The sequence below is a fragment of the Gavia stellata genome, chromosome 1 (assembly GCF_030936135.1).
Source record: "Gavia stellata isolate bGavSte3 chromosome 1, bGavSte3.hap2, whole genome shotgun sequence".
NCBI lineage: Eukaryota > Metazoa > Chordata > Aves > Gaviiformes > Gaviidae > Gavia > Gavia stellata.
Window position 1 is genome coordinate 117,039,193 of NC_082594.1, and position 27,326 is coordinate 117,066,518.

General features: G+C 43.8%; 2 protein-coding genes across 2 annotated transcripts in view; one reads left to right on the plus strand and one right to left on the minus strand.

Moving 5' to 3' along the window:
• The window catches only part of ILDR2 (immunoglobulin like domain containing receptor 2), a 34,916-nt gene extending 31,060 nt beyond the window's left edge, over positions 1-3,856 (minus strand). The window contains exon 1 of the mRNA XM_059818318.1: positions 3,811-3,856. Coding sequence (XP_059674301.1) covers positions 3,811-3,856 — 46 coding nt within the window. The remainder of the gene's footprint in view (positions 1-3,810) is intronic.
• A 10,319-nt stretch (positions 3,857-14,175) lies between these two features.
• MAEL (maelstrom spermatogenic transposon silencer) lies at positions 14,176-26,411 on the plus strand. The gene is made up of 12 exons (XM_059824651.1): positions 14,176-14,307; positions 15,014-15,100; positions 17,331-17,433; positions 19,447-19,602; positions 20,117-20,158; positions 21,042-21,169; positions 22,027-22,081; positions 22,674-22,815; positions 24,060-24,122; positions 25,006-25,138; positions 25,399-25,477; positions 26,296-26,411. The coding sequence occupies exons 1-12, from the start codon at positions 14,176-14,178 to the stop codon at positions 26,409-26,411; spliced, it is 1,236 nt and encodes a 411-aa protein (XP_059680634.1).
• The last annotated feature ends 915 nt before the right edge of the window (positions 26,412-27,326 follow it).

Consider the following 27,326-nt stretch of genomic DNA (forward strand, 5'->3'; position numbering starts at 1 on the left):
CAGACTCTGCACGCTGACTGCAGCAGACATTGGACTATTTCTTGCTCTTCCCCATTCCATGCGACGCTGTCCCCCAGGCACCCCATGCCCCTGACTTCTCTAGGGAAGTACACAGCTCTGAAATGGCAAGGACTGCGCAAGGGCTTTCACAGGAGCTCAGGACATTTCATGGGCTTTTCTAGGTATCAGTCTCTCCACTAGCTTCCCTGCGCTCATTACACTCTCTTACGACCTGCCGCTTTCCCACATTCACAAAAGTCACCCTGGATGTTTTCAGGTGAATTATCTCAGCTTTGGCCACCAGATCAAATCCACCCTGTCTTATTACTGTCTGAAAGCTGTTAAAATTGTCAGATGACTCCTGGTTTACAGTCTTGGTTCAGCATCCCAGAAATCACTCCCAGAACTATCACTCAGCAATTGGTCACCACTGGAAGCCTGAGAACAAAGGAAAAGACATGGGAAGAGTCTCTCCAAGCCTTGTAACAACAAGCCATAACACCTGTCCTCAGGATGGCACTGGGATTTCCACTGGTGCCAGTCCCATTCAAAGTGATCTCACAGGAATAAAAAGTAAGAAAAATGTGAGATTTCTTCCCAGGTACACTATGCTTACGCTGTATGCAGCCATTCAAGGGAAGTCAAAGGAATACTTTAAATCAAGGCAGATAAAACAGTCCATCCATTTCCCTGCCTTACCAAGAAGTCTGCTCAGTTGGCCAGGAAACAGCAAAGCACAACTGTGCTCCAGCATGCCCCCTCTGCTTGCTCTCCTAAACTGTAGCTGGGAAAGCCAAGGTAGTAAATCTACCCGCCTTTGTACTATACCATTGTACTGCAGTGGCTCTTCCGCATAGGGAGAGTAAATAGGTACCAAGTGCTAAATTATTGGTGAAAAATTACTTAACAGAGAGACAAGATCACATTTTAATGTGGACGGTTTTCTAACCGTAATCTTTCCAAGCTTAGCCCGAGTCGTGAAGTGGAAAAAAATTTGCTCTGCTTGTTCTGTAGGTAAAACTGGAGTTCAGCCTCCAGTGCAACACCTCTCTAGTTGTAAATACATTAGGAATTACAGCATTAATAAGAATAATGGTAAACACAAGGGGAGGATTCATTCCAGAATCAAGCCGCACTTAGTAGTTTACAAGAACCAGCTTTACACAGGAGCTTAAGGATACTTGACAAATTGTACCTTCTTTTTCCAGAATGAGAAGAACACAGTCCCACACATATCCTAACCTGTGTCACTTCACAGGAAGGAATAAAGGATGACCTGCTCTTCATCCTTTTGCTGTTGTTATTAAAACAGTAGCTTTAGCTACATGGGAGAGGAGGGGAGGAGGAAGAAAAGCCAAACCAAATCCATTGTACCTCACGCAGGATTTTTTTTTAAATTGCAGTAAGAAGTCACAATGCACAAAACCAAACAAAAGATAAATGCAAGAGCCAAAAATTAAAGACAAACAAAGGACAGAGAGGAATTATTACTGGGAGGAAAGGAACTGTGAGTGGTGGTTAGAAATTTCTCAGCCTACCTCGAAGAGGGAGGAGGGGAGAGAAGGGGGTGAGAGCCTCTCTCTCTTGCTCCCTTTTGTCTCCCTGCTTCCTCCCCATCTTGCACCCTGTCTCTTACCCTGGCCCCTCCACCTCCCAACCCCCACTTCTCTTTCCCAGAGTGGAGTGTACCACTCCAGCTGCATTAGGGCTCCTTACCTTGATGCAGACCTTCCATTCCTTTGCACAGCCACTGGGGAGAGGAAAATCTTTAATCCATGTTTGCTAGCCTCTCTCCTTTCTGTGCACACACATACACACTCACGCACACACACACCTTTGCTTATTTGCCTTCTCTCAGCCATGAAAAAGCACAGCAGCACCTGCTCTATTGCTGGGCGGCAGCGGCCAGGAGGCTGGAGGGGAGCAAGCTGACGCCAGCTGCCTCCATCTCTCAGCACACAGCTACGGCTAACCTGTTGCCTGCCAGCAGCCTTTGCCTGCCGGCAGTCGACAACACCAGCAGCAAGCAGTCCTGTCTCAAAAGCCCAGGACTAGAGGAGACTGGAAGGTCTTCCTACTGCAGCGGTAACTCTCCCTCTGCATAGACCTTGCATGCTCCAAACGGTGGTCACTGCCAGTAATCATGAACTACCTTTAATGGAGGGAGAAAGGTGTCAACAGCCCAGCCTTCCAGCTTAATGGAAAAGTCCTGATCTAGCCAGACATGTTCAGATAATGAAGCTCTTTAAAAAGAGGGAGGAATGTAATGTCATGTTTATCTACACCTTGTACTCCTTTTACCAGTCCCTGGATGCTATTTATCAGCATACTACTATGGCTAGTAGGAAAAGAGCGGTAGTTGTGGGTATGCTGGCACTCCAGACCAACTCAGTGAAGCAGGATACATTCGGAAGCAGCCAAATGGCAGGGAGAGAGGCAGGGAGAGAGGCAAGGAGGGAAGATGAGCTGGAAGCTGCGGAAGCCCCAGATGAGGCCGTGAAACCCTGGAAGGGAGCAGTAGGCAGGCACCGGTGTTGAAGATGACTCAGAGTGAAAAAGCAAGGAAAGGGGTGGGTGGGTGGTGGGAGAGAAGTGTTATGACTAAATGCCGAATTTACTGCCTGTGAATCCTAAATCTGAATAGGAAGAGGGAAGAGCCTGAGGTCTTTTTTGTGTGATACATTGGTGGTGGTGGGAAATATATGCCACTTAATTCAAGTGTGTCTGTTTCTTCTTTCAGCCTGTAACCAGCCTGCCTGGCTAAGTCAGCCTGCTGCAGCTTTTCCTAAAGCCTCCTGCTCCTGCCTGTGCCTGGCTGCTGCACCGGCTCAGAAGAGATAGATCCTGCTGCTGACCTGACAGGGCTCCCTCTTTCTCCCTGATTCCCGGCTGCCCTGCCGCTCTCACTCCGCTGAGATCCCTACTCTCTCCTTTCCTCGCTGTCCAGCTCTCAGGCCCAGCCCCTTTTCAGCTTGTTCCCCCTGCCCTCTGCCCAGCGCAGAGTCCTCTCTGCTGTCCTCTCCGCCTCCCCTCCCCCTTGCTTAGCGAGGGCTTGCCCGACCTCTTTGCGAGCCGGCCGGGCCAGAAGTGCTTGCCGAGCTGCGGCGGGGGGAGGCAGTCCCGTCCTGCCTGGGCACAAAGGCACAGCTGCACCATCACCGGGAAGGCCGGATTCTGCCCACCTGGAAGCCGGGGCAGAAGCGGAGCAGAAGCAGGGCAGCCCCCTCCTCTCACACCTCTGTTAGATGGCGTGTGCGGCCAGGACACCGGGAAAGGAGAAGTTCCTGCAATTGTTACCGGTCCGGCGTGGGCGGGCGGGGGGAGCCGAGGGTTGTCGCCATCCCCCCTGCACCGCAGCCAAGGACATTCCGCGCCCCCCCCCCCCGCGCTCCTGCTGCCTCCCCGGGCCGGCTCCCACCTTCCCCGCCACAAGTGCACTCCTCTCCCCGCCCCAGGCCGCGGTAAACAGTGGCCCAAGCGCCCCCCGCACCTCGCCGACAGAAGCGCCACGGGCCCCTCGGACCTGCCCCCACGGCCCCCCGGGCAGGCAGGAGGCGCTGGCTGCCTCCCCCCGTCCCCAGCGGGACCAGCCCTCTCCGCGAAGTCTCCGCAAACTGCACCGCGGGACGCCCCCGGAAAGACCCCCACCCCACGCTGGCTCCCTCCGCCACTGTCCTCCCGCAGCCTGCCGGGACATTTCCCCAAACCTCCCGCCTTCGCCCTAAAGAAAGGCATAGAGCCCGCCGGGCACGGCACGGCACAGGCACGTCGGGGCTGCCGGGACGCCCGTGCCCCCGCCCGCGGCCCTACCTGCGAGCCACAGGAGGACGATCCAGCCCAGGACGTGCCCATCCATCTTCCCGCTGGCCCAGGCGGCGCGGGCGGGCGGCAGGCGCGGGGCGGGGGCGCCGCGGGGTGGGCGCGACCATGCCGCGGGGCGGCGGCAGAGGCCCGGGGGCGGCCCCGCCCGGCGCGCCCGCAGCCCGCTCCGGCAGCAGCCTCCCCGCAGAGCCGGCCGGGCTGGCGGCGAGCGGCCGCGCTATGTGGCTCCGCTTCGCTCCGCTCCTCCCCCGCCGCCGGCTCCCGCGGCGGCTGCGGGGGGGGACCGCCTCGCAAGGCCGCCCCCGCGGCTGTCCGGGCGCGGCGGCAGGCGGGGACAGCGCGGCGGCGGAGCTCGGGCGGGGGGCGCCGCCGCCGGGAGGCGAGCGGGGGGACGCGGCTTTCCGAAACTGCTTCCCTCCCGCCGGCTAAGGCGCGTTTCGGTTGCCAGGTGCCGCTGGGGGGGTCTCCGGCGGGGCGCTGGGGGGTTGCCGGAGCTCTTCTCAGCCTACGAGCACCCCGGCACGTTTCTCTGCAACTACTTCAGCCGCCGAGCCCAGAGCGACGCGCAGCCCCCCGGCTCCCCCGCGGGGCGTGCAGCGGCCTCTGCCGTGGCCCCGTCCCCGCTTACAACTTCTCTAGTAAGCACTTAAAAATGTGCGCTCCGCTCATCTATCCTCCCCAAATTAACCAAATGTATACCTTGGGGACTGAATGTAGACTGTTCCAATTCTGAATTTCCCTGGGTTTTCCACTTCCAGCATGGGCACTGCGACTCGCTCCTGTCATTTTAGGTGAAGGGGGAATGTAATTTTAGATGAGGAGCTGTTCTGGCTGTTAATGATGGACAGCTGAGTTGTGGGGTGTTTCACGCCAACATGATATTGGAAGGGGATGGAAGTTTTTTGGGAAGAAAGGGACAGCCAACTAGAAATGCAGCTAAAGATGATAACTTTTTAGAAGATGGATGTTGCTCTGAAATTAAATGGTCCTGGCCACAGTGGACCCACCTGTATACATATGTACTGTACTTAAAACTTACAAACTTTCTGAGAAAGTGAAATAAGTCAGTGGAATTATTCACAGGCCTAGACCTGGCTAAATAGGAGCATGCTTTCTTTGGTAGCTCAGCAGCAAACCACCTTCCAACATGGCACTCACCATTGACAGCATCCAGCACAGCTTCCCTTTTTGTGTTGTTCATCTTTGGGCGTTTTTCTTTCAGGGGCTTGGCTGGTGTTTGTAACCAAAGTTTGCATTTTGCAGACATCAGTGATCCACATGGGAGATGGGAGTAGTCTTCAACTTCTCATCTGGAATCTGCCAAAGAACATAAACGATTCTTATTTTCTAACACAAAGCCAGGCCCCAGAAAGGAGCAGCGCTCGGTGTGTCCTGCTGATAAAGGCAGGGTGCACAGGGATGCCTGAGGTAAAACTGTACAAGCTATTTGCATTCTAGCAGGTATTTTCCAATTGCCTGTAAATTCCTCGTAATTTTGCCTTTCAGACTGAATTCTACAGGCAAGATAAGCTTTTTTCAAAAGCATGAATAAAAATAGATCAATAATTTCTGAGTGAAAAAGCAAAACAGCATGTTTGCTATGATAAAAGGTGTGTTGAAACATTTTGGTTGTTTTTGAACAGTTGTAGTCCCTCTGTTAATATAGTTAAAGTGGATTTAAGCAAGGAGACAATCCCTAGGCAGCCAGTCTTTTTTTAAGTGTTTTATTCGGAGCTGTTCAATGTTATTTAAAAATACTTTTCACACAGAAGTTTATTTTTATTCAACATTGCTTTAAAAAAAAATACACACCCACCCCAATCAGTGTCCTGATGTTCCTCTGACCTGATACATTATGAATTTAACTGTTTTGCAGTACTAGCTAAAAGCCACTATTAAGAACTAAGACCCTCTTAAGCTAAATAATGTACCTATGCAACAGCGCACAGTGCTGTTCTCCTTCAGCACGCAGTGATCTGATATGCCACTGCCTTTGTGCATACTTGCCGGTGGAAGGCAAAGTAGAAACTGTCAGTAGAGCCACAACTTCGGCCTCAAGAAATACATGTAGTTCCAGAAAACTCAGATGGAGCTATAATACTTAACATCAGCTGAGGGCCTGCCTCACCATTGTTACGTATCTATAGGATATAATCCATGAAAGATTGTATGGGCTGAATTAAGACTCCTAAAAGGTGAACACAAAGCTATTTTTTCTGTCCCTCCCTTAACTTTTTTTCCTGATAACCCTCAAAATTTCAAGTGAAATCCTGGTGCCTTGCCTTTCTGTAACTTAATTGGCCAAGAGTCTGATCCAGAGTTTCCTGAGATGATGTTGATATTATCTCATATGTTTAACATTGGGAGCAGTACAATCCCCTATGCGTCACTATTGTTAGCTACTCCTAGCTTTTTTTTTTTTTTTTTTGATCTGCTCCAGCTTTTGCAAATAAATTTGGCATACATGAGTTTTGCTAAACTTTTGACTCACAACAAAGGAAGGAAAGATTTTCAATACAAGGAAGGACCATTGTTCTGCATGTAACGTTGGATTTATAGATGCTTTGAAATTTTCATACACTCAAACTCACTGTACGGTGCTTTTTCACTTTATGTGATCTGTCATTTGTATATATGCACGTATGATGGATGCCCGAGCCGTGAATAGATGTTCCAGATCTCTACAGACCTTTGATCTAAGTATTGTAACATCTGAGCTGGCTTAATAGTTAATGTTGGGATGTTGTCTTTCCTTTTAGCCAGTTCTTGGAGACAAAAAGCAGCAGGACTGCAGTTAGCCCCATTTCACCTTCAAACAGTGGGTGAATTCCTATGCAATTAGCCAGATCGCTTCAAGCCACAGCCCAGCAGGGATTCTCTGTCCCCTGAAAAACAGCACACTGGTAGACTTCAACTTTCATCTCCCTGAGTCACTTGACAACCTTGATACCGGACAACCAAATTCCCCTTGCCTGTCCTGCATAATTTAGCCCCAGACTGAATCAGAAGAATACCATGCTACAACACTGTTTGTAAGTGATAACTGCGACTCTGTTTGGAGCAGTTCTCTAAGCAATGGGATCATGAACAAATTCAGTTGAACAATAGGGAAACAAACAAACTCATTTTACTCATGCTGTAGCAGCTGCTGGCTCTTTTCAACTACTTCATTCCTCCCTCCCTTCTTTCATCTTCCAGTACCAGTCTTCTGTGATCATTTACTCTGTTCGTAAGCAGAGTCAGCTTTTTAATAAGTTACCACCACCTGGAATGATTTACACCAGCACATCACTCAGAAAGACCCTCTCAGCAACATCCCTGAAAAACCTCTATGCTGCGTGAAAATACTTCTCTTCATGCGTACTTTTGCACATCCATTCAGCCCCCTGGATTTCCCCTGTAAGAATTTCCATAGAAACAGTGATTTCAACAGCTTTCTGGGATGTCATACTAGATTCAGCCATTAGACACTGCTCTCTTGATTTAGTACTGAGACCAGCACATTACAGAAGCTATTAGGTGACACATCATCAAATCATACCATTTAGTGAGTCTCTTCAGAATAGCTACTAACTAAAACTTTTCCTTGTTTGCTTTGCTATACTGGAATCTCCTATTAATAGTTGATAGCTTCACAGCAAGACATTGCTGAAATACATGCACTCTGCATATATTGTTTTTTTTGAGCTGCCTGGCTACATTTGATAGCACAATAATACAGAGCTTTTACTTCCCATTAACGTCAGGAGTGGGTGATATGGATATATAAACTGCTTTTGTTCTTAACCATGATGTTTGACTTTCTCATTCCAATGAACCTTGAGTTCTGTAATATAAATTCAGCGTCAGAAAAAAACCAAGAGAACAGCATCTTTCTATAGTATTCACTCCTCTGTATAAATTTCCCGTGATGCTCCTGATTCTTTTTTAGAGACTAAAAATCATAGCGTACCTTTGTCACGCTTTCAGAGGGAACCTGAAATTTTCATTTCAGTAAAACACTAAGCGCATATCAGCAATACCGTTTTGTGAAGTTATTGTATAGGTACATGATCACAAGTGAATCATCCCAGCTCACAATCTTTTGTGTGTCACTATATGCAAAAATACTCAGAATAGGAATGAGAAAAACTCTGCCTGCCTATCTACAGATAACCAAGGAGATAACAGTTGTTAACCCCTCTACAGTTTTGGCTGTAAAGAAACTGTGGGCAGCACAAATACCTTCAGGGAGCTGGAGTTCACAAACGGGACTTTGGTGATTATCTAATCCAGCCTTCTTAATAAAACAGGCCACATCAGTTTGCCACACTACATCCTGTCTGAACTACAGCATATCTGTTAGAAAAAGAATCACCGAATACTTTGGGTTGGAAGGGACCTCACCCTGCCCCTAATTTTATCTAACGTCACCTTCTAGACTGCCAAGCTAGATGGAAGGGCCTTCTTCAGGCATTTCTAAACAGAGGTAACGACAGATTATGATCAAAGCACCCTTTAACGTTCTCTTTGGAAGTTCAACAGACTGTTATTTTGCTATATTCTTGAGCTAACACCAGATCTGGAGAGAGCATCCCAGGCACAGTTGCTAAAAGCATCAAAGCAGAAGTACTACAGCATCATCACTCCTACTTAGTATTTCTTTGTTACTCCTTCCAGGGATCATGCTGTCAGTCCTTTTGTATTACCTACATTATTAACTATTCCCTCAATCTTTGTATCATTTGCAAGCATCTGTGATGACTGTGTGTTTCCTTCAAAGGTACCAACAAATATTTAGTAGTATGCAGCCGAGAAATGACCTAAGAAAGATCTTGCTGAAAATGTGCAATTACAATTCCTCATTCAAAATTACATTTTGAGATATCCTACGCTAATGTTTTAACTGAGGACTGGATGGTCTCTGTATCATTGCATTTCCTTGATTTAGTGTTGTGTGGTCAAGTCACATGCCTCACGTTTCTGAATGCATTACCTTTAATAACCACACTTAATATCTTTTTGATGCAATTACAAACCAATGTGACAGAATCTATTTTCTGCAAACACATGTTGATTGGCATTAATTACATTACTTTTCTTTAATTCATTATTGAAGCAACTCCTGTAACAGTGATTCTATTCTTTTGCCTGAGATCCCTGTCAGTCTGACAGGTCTATAATTACCCAGGTCATTCAACTTAGAGCCAGATCCAGAACAAGATTTTGGAAAATTTTTGGTACCTAACATTTAGAACTGCAATCTAAAATCTCTTCATTTAGCAGCAACTTGAGACTGAAAGCACACATGTACTGTCAAAGTTGACTACACGCTTACTATTTTCCTTGTCTGCATGTCCAGATAGTCCTGAGCATAGATCTAACTCAGCAAAGCCCTGCAAAGACAGGCAAGGGAACAAGGCAGGGGGATATGGCTTACCTTTTGTAAAAAGGCCTCCTGACTCCTAGGTGTTCAAAGTTACTTCCTTAATCACACAGCTGAGATGTAAGGCACCCTCCACTCCTTTTGCAGTTGTGGTGCTGTTCAGAAAGAAACCCAAGATTTCATTAGGTCAAAATGAGTGAGACCAAGAGAAAGCTAATGGCTATAGCTTACTGGTTAAATCATTCGCCCAGGGAAGGGGAAGACTGCAGGTTCTGATGCCTGAAATGTTTATGCATTACATATGAAACAATAATAATTACTGGACTGGAAAGGCAAAGTTCCCACTTTGTATCACACTCCAGGGAAATTGTAGGTTTAAAACCTCCATAACCAGGCTGAGAAAGACATCAATTGTGAGATTATGTGATAAAAGCTTGTCTACACACCCACAAAGGAGTGCAGAGAGACAATGGCATGGGGATAGCCCAAATAATACCGTGCCCTGGCTCCTCCCACACCCATCACAAGAGCCATCAGCCCATCTCCACAAGTCCAGAGGAGCGCAGGGACACAATGGCAGATGGGAAGCCAAATTAAGGACTCAGAGAAAAGGAAAATCTGTCCAGGTCCCTCCCAGGGCTATCCCAGGAAAGTCTCAGCCCCAGGGTGCAGTCATTAAGCTCATCAAGACGGGTCAACACCACAGCAACTTTAGGACTGAGGGGGTTGCAGCCTACCGATATAGGACAAATTATGTGATGCAGGGGAAGAGCATTTCAGGATTGCACAGGACTTCTTATGGGATGCTTAGGGGGAAATCAAAGGCAAAGAAAGGGAGGGATCTAGGTGATTTGGGAAGGAACAAGTGTGGGAAAATAGAGGGATAAGGGGATAGAAAGAGCCAGTTGTGTGTGAACAGTTTGCTGGGTGATGTGCTTGTCTGCCATGCCCTGCACCTGCTCAGCACAGACCATTCGTATCTTTTTATTAAATTCTTTTATAACTCTTTTTCTGAGTGAAGGACCCTCTGTTTTGGGTGTATGCGTGTGCATGGGGGTCTGAGTGCCAGCCTCTAGACAAGCCATGGGTTGAAGAGTCTGTCTGCCTGGGTGACAGTGACTGGAGAGATAGGAGTGAGTCGACTTAAGTGCCAGAAACTGGAATGGGACTGTGGGTCATAGGGGCCCCCATGCGTCCATGGGGCCAGCAACTGGAGTGAGTGAGGGTCTGGGTGCCAGAAGCTGGGCTGGGACCGCAAGCACTGTGTGCCTGGGTGCCAGCAGTTGGAGAGACCTGAGTGAGTGACAGGAAGTGCTGTCCACTGGAGTGGACCAGGGGTCAGAAGCCCCTGCGTCAGTGGTGCCAGGGGGAGCGAGTGTGTGAGTGCGTGTGCCAGCATTAGTAACGATCAAGCTGGACTAGCTGGCGAGAAGGTGATGTGCCCTGAGAACCGGGGAGGGGGGAGCAGATGGTGCATCTCTAATGGCAACACCACAGGAGGAGCTGGCATGTTAGACTGGGAATACATGCTCAACCTCGCTTTGCTTGGACCTGGAAGTGTGGACCTACATCAGCCTCACCTCTCTTGGGCTGATGGATCTGGCCTGATTCCTCTAAAATAAACACCAAATATTTCACTTTGTGGGAAAGTGCTGTAGCCCCAGGCCAGCAGGTAAGTGGGTAGCAGCAGATGCAGTCACTGCCATGTTTTTTAGAATAACTTCGCTCATTCTTTCTGATGAACAGCTGTAAGACATACCTCGGAAAGATTATAGCCATGAATCCTGAATGGATGAAAATACATTACTGGCAGAAAAGCTCCAGATAGTTTTTCTCTCTATGTAGTATTAGGGTACATAGATCCTATTTTGAGGTTTCTGACAAACTCCATGGATCGATGGGAAAGCGCAGGCCCCTAATTCTGGAGCTGGGTTTCCAAGGCCAGGTACCTAGGAGTTAAGTGTTGGCATATCAAGTCAGTTAATTGAATTAAGTGCTTGGAAAAAAAAAAAAACTACAGACACAACATTTGCTTTTATCCGCTGGAATGGCCCCAGAGCTATAGAAGTTATTTACAAACGTTATTTACAGTGTAAATGGTCCAGAGAACTCCTTTGCCAGCTAAGTTAAACAGCAGACAATCAAAGAGTTAAAACACGAGTTACTTCAGAGGCACTGAGCTCTCCTCAGGGCCCTAGGGAAGAATACTGATGACCCGGTGCTCTGAACATGATCTGTTCCCTGTTTTTTCTCTGCCCGCACCCCACATAGGAAAATCCTTTCTCTCTCCACTGCTTATGAATTTTATTTTCCAACCACACCTCTAGCCCTAGGAGAGCTATTATTGGAGTCTGTGTTTTTCAAACAGTTGATGCACGCATTATCTGAATTTCTTTAAAAGGAAGGGCTGCTAAAGGGTGGGTCCCAAAGCTGCACACAAGAGAAAAGTACACGGTGTGAAGGAAAGTAAAACACATATGCACAGATGCACTCCTGGCAACAACTCTTACAGTAATATAACAGTAAATACTGGCCTTTCTGCCTGAAAAACTAGACTCTGTGCAGAAGTTTGTATTTACAAGTTATTTCTTGCAGTCTCTCCTCAGAGATTTAGCATTAATGTATCAGGAACTAGACCAGAATATAAATTATTTTCCACAACAGTGAATTTAAAAATGCTCACCTGTTCTCATTGAGTTTACATCACGATTTTATATGTTTTTAACAATGTGATTGGCTCCTCCTGTATGTTTAACAGCAAATTCAGTGAGTGGTTTACAAACATAAACCAAACTGTTTCACTGGATTTGAGCAAGACAGAATAGCCTCCGGAAGACTAAACTGCGTCAGCATTTTTTAACCCTCAGAGAAACCAGCCACCATCACATGAGATGCAAGAGCAATCTGATCTGACCTTACCTGCCAGCAGTTCCAGCAGTGACAAACATAATCAGCTAAGCCAAAGGTTTAAGCCTAAACAACAGCTACCTCCTTTGGAGCTAAATAGACTTACATCACCTAACCAGAAGATGAAAAAGGCAGCTAGTCTGAGGGAAAGAGGCAGAGTTTTCCAGTGGTTTGGAAATGCTTGGAGGTGTTTCATCGCCATTTTAATCCTCATTTCTAGGTTTACAGTAAATTCAAGAGGACTCTGGGGTAGAGGATTGGAAAGAATCTTCCAAGTCAGGGCTACACCATTCATTTTTATTGAGATTGTCTGGGTAACTCCATGGAAGACGGCTGCGTGAGAAGCAGTGTGTTAGCTCTTGTTCCGCTGCACTACACAGGATCTGCAACCACATGCTGAAGGAGATCCCTCAAAAGACAAGGGGAACAGTGAGGAATGTGGGAGACATCACACACCTGGGACAAGCAAAACCTGGCCAGAATTTTATCAGGACCTTTGCCAACACTGCCACTTCAGTAACCCTGCCTCGGGTCAAACATAGGGTCCTTTGTTGCAGGCAACCAGATTTCACAATTCCTTCTGTAAACTGATTAAACTTTGTTTTAAAGCCAGTCGTGGTCATTGCTCCGCTAATTTCCTTTTTTTACTATGGCCAGTGAGGATGCAGTAGGATGCCTGTTTTTTGAGAGAGATCAATAGAAAGCTGAAGGGGGAAAGCAACTCATCAAGATGATGCAGATCAGATTATTTCCAGCCTTTATCTTATCTGAACTGTGACTCATTATGCAAACTTTCAGTGAAGGAAGTGTCAATTTTATCAATGAGATAGATGAAAGGGGAAAAAAAAACCCAACAAAAAACAACCCAAAACTACAAAAAGAGAGCCTGGGCAGCAGCCTCAGTTTTGTATAACGTGAGCTCCCAAATTATTTTTAATAAGCAAGTCTGCCTTCTCAAGTACATGCATGCCCTCTCACCTCTCCCACTTTTCTACCAGATATCCCAAAACCAAACCCAGGGCTCTTAACTGAAGTTGGTCTTCATGTCTTCCCCCACTCCTTCCTGCATCTCCTGGGCCCCTACCCCCGTTATCTGTCACCCCCTATTCTCACCTAGGACCCCAGCTCCTCATAGCACTTTGAGCACTACTGGAAGTCAAGAGTTAGGTACATGACCATGATCACCTTGTCTCACGGAGTACCAGCTCCTCATGAGCTCGCTGTCAGGGATCAGCAGGAGCCAGGCTGCTCCAGAAGGAGAGGAAAGGCGGGAGCCGAGAGGGGTCATGCAGGCTGCAGGGCAGGCACCCTGCCCACCAGTGCCCAGCCCTACAGTGAGATGCAGTAGGACGCCTGTTTGGGTCTCGATGAAGTAGCTGCAACCAGTAATAAGTGATGATCTCTGAATACGTTCAGGAGTCCCACGTACCGGTAGATGAATTTTGGATATGGAATTCCAGTTGGTCTCTTCTTCTCCTTTTTTTTTTTTTGTTTATACATATGAACATATCTATTTGCATAAATGAATGTAGCAACTTTTTGTAAGGATTTCACTAAATTTAGCATATAACATTATTCAGAGTGAGAGGATATGGAGGAGTATGACCCTTTTCTTTTCAAAAATCAGTATATTGCCATTTTGTGAGGGTGGGGAGCCTGCATTTTGAACGTCTATGAGAATTTGGTGCAAGCTATCGCTCCCATTGGGTATTTCTTATTCTTCAGCCCCCACAGAACATAAAAAAACCCCAAACAACAAACAACCCTGCCACACTCTCCTCAAGGCCCATCCTGAGGTGACGGTTAAAACCCCAGGTGTGGACAGGGCGAGGACCGCCCAGCCCGCGGGCGGCCGTTACCTGTAACGGTCACCGCCTCCTTGCCGCCACAAGCTGAGGGCGGGCGCATGCGTGCCCTGCCCCGCCCCGCCCCGCCCCGCCCCGCCAGCAGTTCCTCAGGGAGCCCCGGCCCGGCCCGGCGGGCTGCCACCCAGCCCCGGGGCCGCCCTGTCAGCCACCCGCGCTCAGCGCCGCTGCGGCGTGGCGGGGAGAGCCTGAGGCCAGGCGAGGTCGGCGGCCGCCATGGCGCACCGCAAGGCCTCCCGCAGCCCCTACTACTTCTTCGTGCGCGACCAGCTGCCCGAGCTGCAGCGGCGCGGGCTGCCCGTGACCTGCGTGGTCGACGCTGTCCCCTACTGCTCCCAGGCGTGGGCGGTGAGGGGAAGGGCCTTCTCCCCCCGGCCGCCCCTCGCCTCTCCGGCCTCCTGCGGGGGGGGGACACGACACGGGTTAAGGCAGCTTAGCGGTGGGGGGGAGGCCCGCGGCGCGGTCCTGCTCCAGCCGCAGTGTCTCGGGGCCATGGGTTTCATAGCAGCGCACCTGCCTCTTGCTGGTGGGGAACCTCCACCCATCAGGCGGACCTGTGTGGTGCCCCTGTGCAGGTTGCGTGGGGGACAAAATGGCAGCGTGGCCTTTCTTGGATGGTAAACTAGCTGGCGGCTCAGCTGCCCTATGCTTAGCGGTTCAACTGGGCATCTTGTGTGGCCTCAGCTGGCTCTAGCTAAGAAGCACAAGCTACATCCTCCTCCCCTCAGCTGCAAGGGGGTAGCGGCATCCCTGGCTGGCAAGAGTAGTTTCAGAAGACCTCTTGTTTGTGGTGGGGCGGTGTTAGTTCGTCCTAGTCTGAAGATGCTTCAAAAGCATGTGCTCGCTAGGTGTTTTGCATCAAAGCTTATGGCTTCGTTAGGGAGAAAGCTACTGGAAATGTTTGAGTCAATGTTAGCAGTTGGCAGTTCTTGCCAAGCGTTAGTAATGTACTTTGGAAATGCACAATTAATTTCATACATGGAGTTTGTTGGTTTGTGGGACTACTAGAAGGAAGCAGTAAAAACCTTATTTTAACAATTCGCTTTCCTTCGAGTTGCTGACTAAGGAAGAAAAGATGGCATATACAGAGAAGTCTCGTAAGTGGAATGAAAAGAAATGCTCTCAGAAGACTGTGAAAGAGGTAAATGCTGAGAAAGGAACACCCTTCAATGTAGCTAAATAAGAGGGGGAGTAAGTGGTGTTGGAGTTTGGTCAGCTATGATGCTATGGAAGATCACCTGCCCTCCATAGCTTCCAACCTCTGTAGGTTATGGCTGCTGTAGTAGTCTGTACTGTTATGAAGGTTATGCAGAAAACCGTTTGATTTGAAGGTGAGGATATTCTATACCATTTTAAACCAGTACAGCTTGTTCCTTTGGGCTCATTTACCAAGTAAAACGTGGTTCTCTGACAAGTTAGTTTTATATTTAACAATATTTTGCAGTGACTGACCTACAATTTTTTTTATTTATAATACTACTATATTATTACTATTACTGTAATACTACATATATTGGTATGACTTCTGGTCATAGGTTCATGTTGCTTTTGCTTTGTGGATGTCCTTAATTTAGGTGGTTCTTGTCTGATGGCCTGAAACCACATCTTACACGCAGCTGATTTGGCATTCTCAAGTGGCTGCATGGTGGCTCAGGTCAATGAAATGTTGCAACCTACACACAAAAAGAATAATTATACCTTGCCATTATTTTTAGATTGGTTTGATTACGGAGAGAATAGTAATGGTGGAGGACGAAATCCCATAATGTAAAAGTAAGCAGTTATGTTAAGCTGAATGTGATTGTGGTCAGAAATAGTGCTAAACAGATCCCTTCTACTGTTTACTGTCATGAAAAGGGGGTGGTGGTGTGTGTCCATCCCCCTTTTTTTTTTTTCCCCTTCTGTCTGTCTTTCTCCCTCTCCCAGCAGTTCCCCGAAGCATAGTTTGCTTCGGAGTTTAAATTATGTGAGGTGTCAGAAAGCTTATTTTATTCCAGTCTTGGTTGGCAGTGTAAAAAATTTGTGTGTCAAAGCAAAGAGCCTGATTGAGTAAATGGATAATACTCCATTTACTTCTTTATCCCATATTACTAGATACTGACTATGAACTACAAATTACTGGTGAGGGTAAATTTTAGGACTTTAAAACACTTACATGATGCTAGGGAGAATGACAGGATAATCGTAGTTTGGAGTGACTGGTAAATCTAGGTTAGTTAATTCAGTCAAATCAGACTAGTAGAGAGATGTTAGGCAATGTTTTCTGATTTTGCGGACTTGCCTGTATGGGAAAGAGGTTTTAAATCGTAATCATCATTGTGTTATTTAGCAGGCTAGCTGTATGTAATTAATGAAGCTCCATTTTCGTATATAATGGAGAGCTACATGAAATGACAACTAAGTCATAAATGGGGGCTTCTGTATTTCCTTCCACAAGCAGCAGCATTTTAGAAAGCTGTAATCAGGTAAAGGAATAATTGCCTTATCAAAATAAAGAACATCATCCTTACTGCCTGCCTGTGGAAATAGGGAAGTGTGTATGTATGACATTATATGTGATATCATTTTATTAATCACAACCCTGTACACAGACAACCACAGTTATTTTGTGTGGTGAAAGGTCTTGGTCATCTTTGGGAGATGACCTAAGCTTACTTGGATGGGAATAATTCCTCATTTTAGTTTAAATAGTTCAAACTGATAATCAACGACCTTTGGCTAAGATAGTCATCTGGAATTAGTGTACCTGGATATGGATGTTATTTTCAGTTTGGGTCTTGAATGATTGAATTCTGTAAGCCTGCCAGGTTTCCCTTCCTGTCCTCTTAAAAGGTCATTGTTCATGCATGGATTTGCAGTGCTTAAAGGGCATACGCGCCCCTCTTACTTGCTCTGGGCCACAGCCATCTGATGACTTCCTTGAGGCTTTATCAGCTTTTCATGAATTCCATTCCTAGTCAAAGGCAACTAATGCATGTGCCAAACTTTTTCATAAAGTTTATGGAAAAAGTTTTTTGAAATTCCAATTTGAGAAGTTCCTCGCCTGTGACAAATGGTTGAACCTAACAAAATAATATTTTTTATTTTTTTAATTACATTTTGTAAATTTAGCTCTAGTTCTTTCCAGTTGTAGTGAGTTGACTAATATACTAAGAAACCTATCTCTCTTTTTGTTAGAAGAGAAATCTTGCCTTCCAGGTCTGCAAGTACGCAGGCACTTGTAAATAAACTGCAGACTTGTTCCACCTAACCATAACTGTTAGTGGATGTCATATGTTCCCCTAATAGAAGGATGTGAAGGACTTTATTGGGGTCCAAGATCCAAAATCAAGACTCTCTTGATTTTCTTTTAACTTTCTCATCTTTTCCAGACATGTAATCTGGCTCATCCAGTTCCTGCTTGTCTGACCACAAAGATGCCCAGTGTTACTTCTCTTCCAGATGCCTCTGCTATGTCTTGGAAGAATGACCAAGGTATAGTAATCTTAAAGCAGTTGATCCTGCGAGATAAAAGCTTGCCCTTTATAGATATTCTCAATGGTACCTATACAAAGCCTGTTTACAGTTTGCTAATAGCCATCTGTGTCAACTGTTTCTTTGTTGTCAACTAATGGTCTACTGCTGTAAAAAGGTCTTTTGTAGTACAGAGGGAAGTCAGTGCAAATGTGTCCCGTGTCGTGTCCGTCCGTCCCGCCCCCCCCCCAATAATTCTATCCTCTGTTTTTTAGCTTGATGGGAGCATAGCCACTAATAGAGTATAGCCACTAATAGTTTCTTTACAATTATTTCAAGGTTTTTAAGAAAAAGGTAATTCTTCAACTCCTACATTTATGATTTACAAGGCCTAATCCAAGTTCAGCATAGAAGAATACTTGCACCAATTTTAAAGGGTGAAGAGTTGTTAGATATCAAAGTCCAAAATTTGTATGGTAGAGGTGTTAAATAAAACCATGACCTGGACTCTTTGGGAGAATAAAAGAGGGGATATGTACTTTGTCAGTGCTTTTATAACAGCCTGGCTTGCTTCCATATTGAAAGAACTCTTGAAAACTAAACCTCTCTTATCTGTACCCCCTCTTCAAATGGATGTTTTGATTAGAATTGAATGAACACATCTGTAATTTTTGCCCCATGAATATTATATTATTCTGAAAAATGATAAATGGTAGTGCTTACAAGATAAGTCAAGCAGCCAGTTAATATTAGCTGTATCTTCTGTGTAGTTACGTTTCAGCTCAAGCCTTTTAACTAACAAGTATCTTGAACTATTTTCATGTTGTCATGGTTATGGAGGGGCAGGAAAGAGTAACTCCATATAAAGTGCAATACCTGTTAGCGTCTTCCCTGCCAGAGGTCATGGTCCCCTGTCATTGTGATGCAGATTTGATCAGGTTGGTCATGGTGGCTTGAGCTGAAACAATTGATCTTTAAACTGAAGGATAATGATAAGGGATAACTGAGATGCATTTTTTTGATGCTGCTCCTTAATATTTCTCAGTAAAAGTCCTGTATTGTTCCCTGGAGCTTTATCCATTTTTTCATAAGGAGCGCAGTTCAAACTCAGGTAGGAGACGTATCTTTCCTATGACCCCCCGCAGCTTGTAGAGTTTAAGACCCATGTAAGAGAGCACCAGCATTCAAGCTTAGGGCAGCTGGTGTTAAATGCCATAAAGTCTGGCATACGCCATCATTTCTGTGTAAAAACAGTTATACATCTCTTTTATTTAGTAGAACAAGTAGGATTTTTTTTTTGAGGGGCAGAACTTAAGAGTAAGGATTAAATAGCTACCTTAAACTTCAGTGAGAATGTTATGTGACATTCACGAAGAGAAGGATTAAAATGTATTGTGAAATATTTTTTATAATTGGGTACTTTTTAAATTAGTAAACTATAAATTTATTTCTTAACACTTGCCTTGGGTATTCTTGCTGCCTTCTTTGGGAGCTCATTTAGCGGAGGAGAAGCAATCCTTTTAATTAGCAGACTTCTCATCTACTCTTACCCCAGAAGATTATTACCAGCTCATTTAACTTGTGTAAGTTACTGAATTGAGCCTGTGAGGCTGCTTTGCAGTTACTGATTTTTTTTTTTTCCTAACCTTATTTTCCTAACAGGTGAAGAGACCTATCATAAAAAGGAATAGTAGTTCCTGTTGGATTCCAGGCCTCTTAGCATTCTTGTGGGTTTGGGATTTGATTTTTTTTTTTTAAATTGCTTTTATTTTGAGACTTTTTTTGCCCTGATCTCTGCACACAGTAGCATCTATGTAAGGTGTACCAGGACTACTGATATGCCTGACTCTTGCATAAGTATTAGTTACCTTGTCATCTCAGATACAGAGAAAGGCCTGTGTGTTTTACCTGGTCATTACCCTACTTTACTCACTGATAAGATAAAGTGCACCAAAGCTTTCAATGGATGAGGTGAGGCAAGGATGCCTTGCTGTAACCTCTGGTGACTCTTTTGAAATTTTTTTTTTCTTTTAGCTGTGGTTGTAGACATCTTCTACTTCCTGAACATTTACAGCCATGGCAAGCTGCCGTCCAACTGTGAACAGCGCTTCCTTCCTTGTGAGATTGGGTGTGTCAAGTACTCCTTACAGGATGGCATAATGGCTGATTTCCATCACTTCATAGATCCAGGTGAGTTCCAAGGAAGGGAGACAAGAAGTAGTTCATCTTGCTTTGGGGTGAGTGGGAGGCTTTCTAGTGTTACTGCTGCCCAGATTAGATTTCTGGTATTAAGACAAGTTTATTTCTTTGACTATAAATGGTTGGACTACTTAAAACATTGGAGCAGTGCTGATTGTTTCTGAAGAGATGGACTTAAGCATCAGAACTGCATGAAGCTTCAAAGAGGGTAGAACAAATCCAGGAGGACCTTAAGATGTTTGTGCTTTATATTTCATGCCAATTAAGGTTTGTCTTGATTGGACCTAAACATGCACACTGTACAATATACTTTGTTTTTTAAAATGCACATTGAAAATAACTTTTTCAAAAATACTTGTGGCACTTGTACAAGGCCACAAAGGAAGATGAAGCTGTTCCTTTCTGTATATGAAACTATGGTGTATAGTTGAGAGTTAAGGATCTATCATTGTGGATGTTGGATGATGATTGCTCTTTTTCTCCCATTTCCCATGCTCTTCTGCAGAACTACCACCACGTGGTTTTCGGTACCACTGCCAGGCTGCTAGTGAGTATCAATGGAGAAAAAGAATGGTATGCAAAAGTATACAGTTCTAGACTCGGCTTAGCTGATCTGTATCCAAGCGTTTTGTAAGTCTACAGTTTCTCCTTCTGGGAACTCGTCAAGTTTTGAAGGGAAAGAAGTGACAGAGCAGCTTGTCGCAGTAACCTTTTATGTTTCTTGTACCCACAAATGGCAGAGCACTTCACCCAAAATGGTTTTGTCAGTGGCAGAGTTATTTTGTATTCTGTCTTCCTATTTTAATTCAATAACAACTGCAGTGTGTTATTCTTAAATGGGACAACTTTTTATGGCTTTAAATGCTTTCAAGCCCATCTGAGCAGAGTGTTCTTCCCTTGATAGTCCTTGTGTATATCTTCAGCATGAACTGCTAATTCATAACAGGGTAACTTAAAGATACTAGTTTGTATTTAAAAGTTGTAAGTGTTTTGCAGCTTTACATATATCAACAAAGTTAAAGTATTTATACCATTGTTGTGTCTGGCTTGGCCTGCCTTGTTTCCCTTGTGACTCTTAAGTAGTGTTTATAGATTGCACTTTGTTTGTTAGGACACTTCCTCCCCTTGTGTACAGAGGGAACAAACTTGGCCCATGTTTTCCTATGTCAAATACGTGGATAATAGCCTTTTAAAAGGGGTAAGTGTGTATGTGTTTGTGCACAGCCCAGACCCGCCAGCCCTCTGCTGATGGAAGCAAGGTTTTGATAGCTTAATCACAGACACTGCCTGCAGAGAAGAGGAGATATGTGTGTTTGTGTGTATACATTTATGTATATAAAAAGATACAAAGGAGAGGGGAACTGTATTATTTAAGGAAGCAGGACTTCTCATAACTTGTGTGGTTTTTTTCTGCCCCCCTGCTTCATTAGGTGATGCCACTCATAAGATCCCTATATCTGGATTTGATCTTTCACGTACTTGTTACGCAGTTGTCCTACGGGAACTTCTTGAGTTTGCCCAGCCAGCCAGAGGTGTTCGGCCTCACTTTTACTGCAGGGTATGGTCAAGGTCAAAGTAAGATGCTCTAAATCAAAACCTCTAATTTCACTTCTGTGGGATGACTAAAGAGACACTTCACTCTAAAACCTAATCAGTGTGCAAATAAGTGGGAAAAGACACTTTTTCCAAAGTTTCCCGGTTCCATGCAGGAAGAAATGGCCCCTAGAAGCTAACCTTTTTACAAAGCAGAGACCTAATTTTCTGCCTTCTTATTTTCAGCTTGCACTTCTGGCTCTAGTCTACTGATGAACATTTCACTGGTCTCTGACATTTTGACTTAAGGGCTTTCAAGATTGACTTTAAATTGATTGTGCTGAAAAATAGTCACACAATCCTGCTTTTCTAAGGGATGTTTTTATGACTCTTTCCCCATGAGAATGCCGTACATCTTAATTTTTTCTCAAGTTTAGTTTGCCAATGAGCAAAACAATGTTAGGATTCAGAGGCATTTAAGCTTCATGACAGCTATATTATGTTTTGGTTCCATTCGAGCCTAATGTTAATCCTTAAAAAGGCAGGGAGGGTCAAAATCTTGGGCTCTATCCATAATTATAGGGCTCTGAAGAAATATGCATGAAAAAAATCTCAGAGCACTTAATGGAGATACCTGTAGTATGGGTTAACCTTTAACCTGTCCCCAAACATTACTCCAAAATTTCTCCTGGAGTTTGGTTGGAAAGCCTCCGTGGCATTTGGTTCCTCTTCAAGATAATTTGCAGGAAGAGTATACATTCAGTCCCACAAACATTGAATTTTGTTTTGGAGATTACTTTTTCAGACGTAGTCAGAAGTCCTGTAGATGTCAGAATTATATACTGTACTTCTTCAATGTGACTGAAATTTTCTTTCCTCTAGTCTACTGACAGATTCCGAATTAACTGGTGTCTCAATCGAATGGCTAGCATAACAGGTGGGAAATGAATCATTTTTGGCCTTTTTTCCCCTCCTCCCAAGAAAGAAGGGTTATGAAATCATGGACAGCTGCATTTGTCTGAAAACCTTAGGGTCTCAAAGCTTTCATAAAAGCTGGTAGTGATAGCTGGAACTACTTTGCGTGCTTCTCCCTCTTCTTTTCCCTCCCCATCTGTGACAGTAAAACAGCAGCATGATCAGCTATCTGGCTAATGAGCACATCTGTAGAACAACATACTCTGTTTCTTGCTCAGCCAGTTAAAGTAGCACTAGAGGCAGTGACATTACTGTGAAGGTGAGCATATGGTAACACATGGGAAAACTAACAGCTTCTGAAGAGAGGTGGCCTGTAAGTAGGATACATAATTACTGACTAAGGTGGAGGAAATTACATATATATAGGATGACCCACTTTGCTAGGAAGCCAGGTTTTGTTAAAACCACTGATGGAATAACTTGTTAAAGTTTACAAGAGCTTTGATGCTCTGGTAAGAGGCTGGGCAATGAACAGGGACTGACTGAGAAGTGAGCTGAGCAGAATATCCATTGACTCTTTTGTTCTCCTGACCTGGATTTTCTCTGAGCTATAGGCATTGAGAGCCATCTGGAGCTTCTTGCTGTAGAAGACCTGGTAATAGAACTGTACCGGAAGAAATACCAAAAGGAGCCATCCAAGACTTGGGTGTGTAGAGAACTGGATGTCTTCCTGTGGGATTTCTCCAGTAATACCAGGTATGATGGGTTCTTCTTTGTGGAAACGTGTATTAGCCTGACATATCTTGGTACCCTACATACAGCCTGTATGCTGCTAGGGTAGAATGTTCTGCCAGCCTTCTAATTGGAAATGCTTCTTGTCACATCATGAGTACAACTGGAAATGAAAAATACTTTCTCAAAAGAAGTGAAAAGATAGATGGCTTTTTAATGTTGAGTCTGAGGCCTAATTTAAAGGAGGGGTTAAAAAATGGGAATAAAATATATTGTGGTATTTAACTGGAAATCATAGAAGTGAGAAGATTCAGACTCTCTTAGAAGTGTAATTTGGATGGGACCTGGCTGTTGCTGTACATCAAATGCCTCATGCTGCTACTGTGATGAGGGACAAGGTATGTTTGCCAGTGGTGTAAATCAAATTCTCAAGCATAAGCGTTAAGCTAGATCCTATCTTTTTTCTTCCAGAATGAATGCTCTTTATTACACATCTGGAATTCTATTTACTTTGTAGGATTTTTTCCCTTTTTTTTTTCGCCCTATGTGTCTTGAACGGTAAAGCTTTTCCTGCTTTCAGTTTCTTCCATGTTTGTACAAAGAACTGGTAGGTAGCTTGTGGTGTTGCAGAGGAATATTTAGTGATGACACAGTTAACTTAGAAATATACTTTAACTTTTCCTCTGCTACTGTTTTAAGTAAGAACCAATAATTTGATCTTAAATTTTAGTAGAACTTTTCTTTAAAAAAAGACTATTTTTGGAAGTCTGCTTACAGTATGGATTTTAAGATCCATAGGGATAATCAGTGTCACTTTATCTTTTTATAGTCAGGCAGTTTTCCATTTCCATGAGTATCTTCACACTAGAGGGAGACCTTAACAAGAATGGAAAAATGTACTTTAAAACACACATTTAGAAAGCAGGAAGCTTATACTAAGAGGAACTATTTCACATTAGTGGGAAACTTCAAATTGTTACCTTTAAATTCCATTTGTCTCTCAGGGTTCTCTTTTCTCCCTTACCCCCCACCTCAGCATGAAGCAGGTTGCCCGTTAACTCAGCATGCCTTTTAACTCTGCATAAACCACTTAGAGCTTAGTTATTGAATGCTGGTCCTCTGTGAAAGTTTAAAGGTACTATATGGTCACTGAGACAAAAAGATAACATATTTAATATTTTTTCCTGTTCCTTCTGACCAGACAAACTATTCATGTTGATTAACGAGGTAGATGCTTCTGAAATAAGCCTGAACTTCATTTCATGTAGGTGCAAGTGGCATGAAGAGAATGATATACTCTGCTGTGCTTTGGCATCCTGTAAGAAAATTGCGTGAGTATTGCTAAGGAGTTATCTCCAGTATGATGACTTTTTATTTTGTTAGATGCATGCTTTTGGCTCTGGCTTCTCTGACTGCCTGGAGCAGTGGAGTTCTAGATCTTGAGTTTTATTTATTCCCTCCAACCCCAAGATTTTGTTCTATTTGTAACTTTCATTGTTGTTTATAAGGCTTAGCAGTATGCTGTAAGTCTTAGCACTTAAATGTAATGTAATTTCTGAATTTCTGTGATAGTAAGGTCCATCACTCTGTAGTCATTCTTTCACTACCTCCACTTACTATTGGAGAGTTGAGAGAAGTGTTAATTACATTAGAATTCACTGTTTTTCTTCAGAGGTTTAGTATACCTGTATTTGGTGAGAAGTTTTCAGTGTATTCTTTTATATCTCTACTTTGGAAACTTTTATACTGCCTTACATGTAATGTAGATGCGTAAGGTTCTGTAATCTTTTTGGTGTGGGGAGAGGGAGAGTAAATAGTTGGGAAACAAGGAAATGCCAGTCAGTAGTAGTAGTACTTTGAGAGAGAGAATAATGAGTAGTCTTTCATTTAAAAAAACCTCGTTACGTACCGCTATGCCTTGCAAAAAAAAAAAATGTTGCTTTTCACACTTCTAAGTGGCTGCATTTGACAGTGTGGGGAAGCAGTTGTTTTAATTTCATGTGTAGTTGTAGAATAGGCTGGTGGTCTTGGAAGGATGCAGGGTGACTAGCTGCTGCAATAATGTCCTTCTGCCCTCTGTCATCTGCTCTGTGCATCTCAGTCTGTGGTGGCTTTTGTTTGCCAGTTGAAGAACTAAAAATGCTATGCTTCCATACGTAAGCATTACAGACCTCTTAGCCAAACTTTCATTGTTTTCTTTTCTTCTTGGTCAAGTTATTGCATCAGTAAATCTTTAGCTAATGTGTATGGAGTCTCACTGACAGCAGCTCACCTACCTCTTCAAGACTCTGATTATGGTGAAAGCACAAATACGAAGATGGTGATACTGGATGCTAGACGTTTTCAGGTCAGATGCTTTAAATTGGTATCCTGTTTTATTTCTAGTTAACTCAAGTGTTCAAACTTGCCAATTTCAAGCTAGTTGTTTTCTTTCTGGGTGCTGTCTTTTGTGATATATATATTGGGCAAACTGATGAAAGAAAAATAATCACTAGCTGGGTCATTTCTTCTGATTTCTGACCATAATTCGTAGGTTTCATGGATAGTTGTGTATACTGTATTTTAGAAGACACATGTATTATTTTGAATGTTTATTTCTTCGTACAGAAAATGAAGGCTGAGAGTTCTGGATGTGACAGACATCTTGCTTCTCCAAGTCAGGATCAAGAATTTGCCCCTTCTAATTGTGAGTTTGAAAATTCTACATTTGTAAGGGGAAAGAGGTATTTAAACTTAATCCAATTGCTGCTTTTTCAAATTTCTGGGCTTAGGTGTTGCCTGTCAGTGGCATAAAGCTTAAATAACTCTGTATGAGCTGCGCTTATTCCTGCCTATGGTTTTCACTGAATTTCTGAAACATAGAGCTGCCCTTTTCTTACTGGACACAGTCTTGCAGTCAAAAAGGTCTCTCAAAATTTAGTTTTTCGTATAAATGTTGCTCTCTGATTTATGCCCCCTTATTTTTCTTCCACATCAAGTCCGTTCTCATATGCTTAGGTGCTTTGAGGCAGGGCCATCTTTAAAATACTCTCCTTGCTCTTAAGTCATTATATGTGCAGACTCAGCTGGTACTTGTTGCAAGTATTCTGTTATAACTCAGTTTAAAAAGACTGCTTATTTAAAGTTGTCATTTTGGAGACGAAATTTTTTTTTAATAGAAGGCATGTGAGCTCAATTCATCTAGGCAGTTCATAGCTAATCTTCAGAGGAGCAGAATCAAGTTTGCAAGACAAATAACTGTAAGAATTCTGAGTTTGCAGCTTATTTTCTTGCATATAAAATACATGCTGAATTAAACTCCAAAACTGTTTCAGTTATAAATCATGAGATCTTATGGTCTTGGTGTTTATAGAGGACACAACCCCGGTCTCTGACTTTTTGTATTAGAGCTATTGAATAGGTTCAGCTCCACAGCATATGAAGAACAATTCCATTAGTTTATGCAGGCTTTAAAGGCTAATTTGATTTGCAAACTGTATTTGCAAACTGTATTTAATTCAATAGGTGATTCTCCATGTGGTGTGAAGACTTCCCTTTATGGAACAAGTACCACGCGAGGAAGAGGAATTACTCGATTCCTGAAAAGTGCATCTGATCTATCCAAGTCTTTCAGTAGTTGAGAACCTTTTTTACATCCAGGACAGCTGTAAATTCTAGTTTTCCTTGTTTCCCTAAGATAACCAGCTGTAAATTCTGGTTTTCCTTGTTTCCCTAAGATAACCAGCAGTTTCTCCAGACTGCAGTTTTTCATCTTATGTGCAACCCTTGCAGTTCAAGTTCTTGTTATAATGATAAAACTATTGACTGGTTTTAAAGAAGATGAAAGTCTTGTTTATTATGTACAGAAAGACTTATTTTGAAGGGACCTGACAGTTGCATCCTCTCTTTAAAAATACATGCCATACTAGTTCTATTTCTTAATGGATGGAGTGCAAACTCAAGATCGATTAGTCAATAATATCATTGGATTAGAAGAATTCTTTAGTGGCCAATGTGACTTTAAACAAGTGCTTTATTTCTTCTTTAATAACCTCCTTCCCCTCTTCTGCATGTGGAAGGTAGAATTTCCATGCATAACAGTCTCTCCCCCAAAAATGATGGGGGGGAGAGCATTGGAGGTATGAAGGGCTGCACTAGGGGAATTAAAGGTGTAACAGTCTTGAAAGTTTGCTCATAATCTGTCAATTCCAGCCATGAAGAATTTGAGTGGTCATTCAAGGCAAAAAAGCAGACTTTCTATGTCTTGAAGGAAATATGGTGGCAAATTTATCCATCTATTAATGTTCTTTTAGAGGCACAGACTATATACATCAGGAACAAGTACACCATAGATACCGTTTTTCCCTTTGCATCAGTTTTCTGTTTAAAAAATGCATGTCCCTCAAATTTACAGACAGAAGAGGAGTGTAGGTGTTAACGAGGTTTTTTTGAAAGAATGTCAAATTTACAGACAGAAGAGGAGTGTAGGTGTTAACGAGGTTTTTTTGAAAGAATGTCAAATTCTAACGGATATATTAATCTGCAGATATAATTTC

Bases quoted from the DNA above. Each gene is read 5' to 3' on its own strand.
- MAEL (XM_059824651.1), top strand. From the start codon at position 14,176: ATGGCGCACCGCAAGGCCTCCCGCAGCCCCTACTACTTCTTCGTGCGC. The intron at 15,101-17,330 runs GTAAATGCTGAG...CATCTTTTCCAG, and splicing joins CTCAGAAGACTGTGAAAGAG to ACATGTAATCTGGCTCATCC. The intron at 17,434-19,446 runs GTATAGTAATCT...TTTTTCTTTTAG, and splicing joins GTCTTGGAAGAATGACCAAG to CTGTGGTTGTAGACATCTTC.